This window comes from Emys orbicularis, chromosome 3, assembly GCF_028017835.1.
Source record: "Emys orbicularis isolate rEmyOrb1 chromosome 3, rEmyOrb1.hap1, whole genome shotgun sequence".
Lineage (NCBI taxonomy): Eukaryota > Metazoa > Chordata > Testudines > Emydidae > Emys > Emys orbicularis.
Genome location: NC_088685.1, coordinates 126,461,309 through 126,467,308, shown reverse-complemented (window position 1 = coordinate 126,467,308; position 6,000 = coordinate 126,461,309). Strand labels below are relative to the sequence as shown.

The following is a 6,000-nucleotide window of genomic DNA, read 5'->3' as shown; positions in this document are numbered from 1 at the left end:
TGTAAATTAAACTAGATGTTTAAATGGGTATTTAAAAAAATCTAGTTGTATATCAACATGCCTAACAAATTAATGCACAAACTACTTATTAATTAGTGCTAGGCCCAATTTTTCTACATAAAATTAACTTAAAAAAATTGGGAGAACTTTCCACTTTTTAAAATAAAAACTTTATTACAAGGATTCTGAGATCTGTAAATTAAAACTTATGACAACAAATGGAAAAAACCCAGTTTTGAACAGATGCCGATTTCTCATCTGAATTTTTATTCCCAGGCAAGTAGATTGCTAGTTCACAGAAAAGTAAACTGTCAATATCAGGGAAATAAGTGATGTGCATCAAGGGTCTCCGAAGGGAATAGCTGGTAATTACTGTACATTTAAGCACAAATCTGGTAGGCCTAACCAGGCTACAAACAAAACTTCAAATAGTAGAAAATTTTAAATATGAAGTTTCTCTGTAAAAGTCATTTGCATCGAAGCTCAAAAACAAAAACTTATTTACTAATGTGTTTCCACCATTTACATGCCCTGCATTCGTGTTGCTACGGTCATCCACAGGGATAGAGATCACAGGTAAAGAGCCTTGGTATTTGAAATGGCTATTTCTCAGTAATATAGTGCCACAGGTTTAGTATTTTGTACTTTCTGTAGTCATTAGGAAATGATCCAGCTTGATCTTTGGCTTTTCAGAAGTTGTACTCCCCTGAGCTAGGTGATAATGACAGACTACAGACATACAAAAAAAAATTTACATAAATAGTATGTCAACTAGGAAATAAAGCAATCTGTAGGAAAATCTTTGTGACATCCTAGAAAAAAAGCCAGTTCCTTGCTTCAGATACACAAAAAATATAGTCCAGTAATAATGTGTGCTTATACAAAATAGAAGAGAGTCACAAGATGTGACACTGAATCAGGTGCTTTAAATAAAGAATGGCAGATTTCAATGAGATTTACTATGACATCAAAATGGTTCAACAAAGAATCAAACTGGTTTCTCTGGGTACACCATCACATGATTTACCAATATACTGGCATCTTTGCGCTTTTGCTGTGAGCTGACAGTGATTATTTTAGAGAAAGAAAAAGTAACGTGTGGAATTAGTAATGCAGATGCTGAAAGGCAAGTGGCAAGACTACAAGAAGAATGCTTCAAATAATGCTACTTTGTTCCCATCTCTACTCCACCTACCCCCAAGGCAAAGGCCAGAATGACCAAAAGCCAATTTAATAGTAGTGTGCAGAATGTCAGCCGACAAACAACATAAATACAAGTCATGTGTTATCCGTGGTCACGTTCTTCAGGGTTAGTCCAGTAACTCAAGACTTTACATTCTTCCGTCTTTGTTTGTTTATTTTAATTAAACATGTAATGGTTAATAAACAGACATAGTCCAGAGTTAGTAGGTTGGTATTATAACATTTATTAAAATAATGCTATGGGTTAATAGAAACAGCAAAGAACCAAAGAATTAAAATGCAAGCTATGTAAAAACCCAACTAAAACCCAAATATGTCTAATGTATTCATCCAGTAGCTAACTAAAAGCCCAAGAAAGACAACACTCCCAATATAATAAAGTACTGCAAAACAATTGGCAATTTTCAGTTATCAAAATTGTGGGTTTTGCATTTTTGTATCCTTTTTTTCTCAATCAGGAAAAAAATTGAATGTTTTATATAACATACATATAAAACAAGATAGAAAAATACATTATAAACTTGTAACAATGGCTGTAAATACATTATCTTACATGTTTCTCATAGGCAATAGGTTGGTTATGATACATACACAGCATGAAACTACTAAGATAATAAAGAATAGACAAATACATGTCATCTGTACTGTTACATACAAGCGACACTCCCATCTACCCACTCTAAAAAAATTACATAATACTGTCAGAAAGAAGTCTTAAAACTACATATTTTAATAAAGAAAAATTCAATAAAGAATTATAATACTGAGAACCAAGGCATTCAGAGATTTCAAAAGTCATGCTTTTTTTTTTTAAGTTGATCCAAAATTTTGTCAACTATGTTTTCAAAAGTTTGTTCATTCAGAGCAAACATTACTATTACATGTCACACTTCTATTTCATACACGTAACTTTCCCCCATTTGATAAACATCTAAAAATGTCCAGGTTTATCATAGTTGAGATGAATCTGGATCAAATACTGGTATTGTTTTAGCAAATCTCTTCTCAAATGTTTGAGTGTCGCAGGTTTATTCAACCAACCAAACAAAAATCAAAATGGCACAGCATATATACTGTAAATTAAGTCAAAACAACTGTATGTGTAACAGGAAGACAAAGCTGGTGGCACGATAAACAAAAGCTAGCTGAATACAAAAGGATGAATGTCTATTGCATAGTAAATAAACTGATAATTGTTTCCAGGTGAGACAAGATGCTAGATGAGGTCACCATACAGGTGCTTAAACCGTAAGCCCTCTTTCTTAGCTTACTATTGACCTTTGATTTGGAAGCTATGGAGGTTTGCAGGAGGAGAATAAGTTGACAAGAGGGGAAATAAATTATCACCTGATATTTGCCAAGTCTAATACTGAGCCATTAGCAAACTGATACTTGCTCAATATTTTCAGAATTCAACACTATTCAAAAAAGCTTCTCAGCTGTTATGCTGGTCTAGCTACATGAATTTCATGTGGCGCTAAAAGATAATACTGAACTATAGATGAATTTTTAAATAGTTAGTTGATGAATCTTTCCTGCTTTTCTTTTGAATAAAAAGCAACAAACAATCAATATTGTGAGAATTGAATATCTTATACACTATTTGACACTGTGGGAGCTGCTTACAAAATACTGGGACATGCTTAGGTCAGACTTAAAATTAGTTAAACATGTTCAATTTCATTATCCACCAAACTTTATTCTGTGGACAAGTACAAGGTCTGCTATACTTGTCAATATTTCAAATCAAGACAACTCCACGCCATCCCCTGAACAAAATGGAACACTTGCTGCCCTATAAACATGAGTCAGCTAATGCTCTGATTTAGAATGAGTCAGAACCCTTTGGTTTAGATTGAGCAAGTACATGAAACAAAATATGTTAACTATGGTTTGAGATGGTGAAAATGTTGCAAGACTAATAGGGGCCAGCATTTGATAGAAAAATTATCAAACGTTTCACATTGTAAGATTTGGCAAAGTTGCATCATGCTACTATGGCAAAAATCAGGTATTTCAAACGGTCAACTCATTTGTCTTCCTTTCCCAGCTTCTTTTCACTTACTGGGCGACTAAGTGGCATGCATTAACTTGTTGTCTGAGGGAGGAGCTGATTATACGAGACAGTTGACTAAATGACCATGAAGAAAATAAGGCACTTCCTTTTCTTTAGACTTATTCCAATACTTAAAAAATAAAAAAGAAAGACAAAAAGGCTCTTTTGGTCTTTTGTTTCTTGACAACCACCAGAAAAAATCATTTAATGAAATAAAGGGTTGTTTCTTTGTTCTTTTTTTCTTTTTTTTTTTATAACACTTGAAAGTATAAAATGCTACATTTCCAAAAATATATTTTTTCTGCACCAGCACCCTTGTATAGTAAAAGTATCTACTTTTTTGTTCATTTTGTTTCAATGCACTACACTTTATCTACAATTTCATTACATGTATACAGCAAATAGGCAAGCATGGCTTTTACATCCTTAATGAAATTTTTCTATACAGGGAGGTTTAAAAAAAATATTTGAACAGTTTGCCCAGTAATGTGACACATAATGCATGTACCTTGTTCTCATGTAATCTTTTAAGAAAGTTTAAATATGGTTAAAGTAATCTTAACTCAGATTTTGCTTTCATAGTGTTGCTGTTTTGTTCTTTGCATTAACATAGTTCTGAAAATTCACTGAAATCTATCTTTCATGGCACACGTTCTTTTAAAACATCCAATTTGGCAGGCAATAGAAAAAAGGCTGCAACTTTTGCCCTTTGAGGGCACTGGTAGTGACTAAACAGCAAGTCAAATTTTGAATACTTTTTGGAATCCCTTCACCAATGACATCCCTGACCAAAGGTTCATGCATGATGCATCATCACACAGTACATTCAAAGAGAGCTTTGACTTCATTATGAGAAGAAAAAGATTCCTAGAAGTCGCTCACAGTAACTGCCTCTGTTATCGGGTAGTTAAGGGACATCTGTCTCCATCACTTAAGTGAGGCCTTCTTACCGTTCGTTTAGGGTGGGACACTAAAGGATGATCAGTGCTGAGGGATGAATTGGACCTTATTGCTTTACTACTATTCAGTGCAGGTTCTAGAACCACTTTCACCCAAACAGGAAAAAAAAGCTGAGTTGGAGGACAATAATTTCTTTGTCTTTTTTGTTAGATGGTAAGACGAACGGACAAGTGCCTCAGCTCGCTGCACTGAAGACAGGCAAGCAAAGGCGATTACCAGTTAACTGATCAGCAGGCAGGCATGGTCAGGTCATCATTGGGTGAAGAGTTCAGAGGTCAGAAGGTCATAGGTTAGTTGCCGGTGGCGGCTGGGTGGTTAGAAACAAAAACAAAACAAAACAAAAACAAAAACAAAAAATCAAAATAAAAAAAACAAAAAAAAGAGAAAGAAAAGATAGAGAAGAGATTAGTTTCAGCTAGTGACGGCTTAATGACAACATGAAAACTAATCACAACTAATAAAAAAACAAGCATGTTTAATTCTGACGCACTGATTGACACCATCTACAGAATGCAATAAAATCATGACAGCCTTGTATCATGATTTGAACATGTGAAGGAGAAGCCCACTCCCACAAAACTGGTTAACAGGAAAAAATAGAAATAAAATACAACTAACAACTAATGGTTAGTAGCAGTCGATGAAGGAAACTGGAAAACAAAAACAATGAACAGTTTTTGGCACTTGGTAAAAGAATTTTGAAACAGTCAGCGCAAAGAATCAGTATCTGACTGCTATTAAGCATTAGTATTTTCCCAGGTGCAAGCATTAAAGCAACTATTAATGATGGATGTGATTATTAATAACTGTTTGTTAAAAGAAATGAATCTGAATTTTCATAAACAATTTGGTTTAACATAAACTATGGGCCAAACAAGGTTTCTTTTGTTCAATAAAATTTTTATTGCTTTTCAATTATTCTATTTACAAACAACATGGAATTTCTTGGCCTCATGATACAAAGCAATACTAAACTGTAGTCTAGCAGTGTAGGCATCATCATGGAAACCAGGTAAAGGCTAAGCCTATTACCTTAGCCAGCATTTTCCTGTTGAAAATACTATTTTACACATAGGACACTTTTAAAATGCACTTGCATGTAAACACTGTAAAAGTCTTGCCATTTTAAATTCTATACTTCAAAAGCTCTAAGTACATCAAAAAATAGAGAAAGTATCTAATTGATACTAATAAGGCATTTTAAAACTACAGACCGCTTTCTTTATTCATTTTCAAAGCTAATATTCTGCAAATACAATAAAATCTGACATTTCATATACATTCCTGCTTTATATTTTTATATTTTAAAAGAAGCCACCTGTAAATACTATTTTCTTTTGCAAAAAACAAACAAAAACCACAAACAAACAAAAACAAAAAAATTACAGTAAAACATAAAAAAGTTCTCAAGTGGAAAGTTATCATTCCCAATGTTCTTGAGCTGATCCTTCTTTAATCATTCTCTCTCACATTCTCCTTCACCAAACTTGGTCCACTTAACAGTAGTACAATTTTTAAGACTTGTTCAACAGCTTAATCATATCTAATAAATTCTGAGGTTTGATAGAGTTTTTGTACTGTTGCCATTCTGACTAAGGCAGAGGAGATGAAAGTGAGAAAGGTATTCAGTGCAAAGTCAGATTTGTGCCATTTCATAAAATGAAATCCAGTAGGTGTAATGTTCACAGATAGCATATTTTTAAATGATCTATATCATGGGTTGATTTACCTTCACATAATAAAAATGGTTTCTATGGCCTATCATTTAGGATACAGTTTAT

At 33.5% G+C, this 6,000-nt stretch overlaps 1 protein-coding gene across 8 annotated transcripts in view; it reads right to left on the bottom strand.

The window, feature by feature from the left end:
- Positions 1-1,403: 1,403 nt before the first annotated feature.
- Positions 1,404-6,000, bottom strand: part of QKI (QKI, KH domain containing RNA binding) — a 323,675-nt gene continuing 319,078 nt past the window's right edge. For all 8 annotated transcript variants that reach the window (XM_065401352.1, XM_065401353.1, XM_065401354.1 and 5 more), the window contains one exon: positions 1,404-4,526. Coding sequence is in view for 1 of the 8 variants with exons in the window: in XM_065401353.1 (XP_065257425.1) it covers positions 4,510-4,526 (17 nt within the window). In the remaining 7 variants the exon portion in view is untranslated. The remainder of the gene's footprint in view (positions 4,527-6,000) is intronic.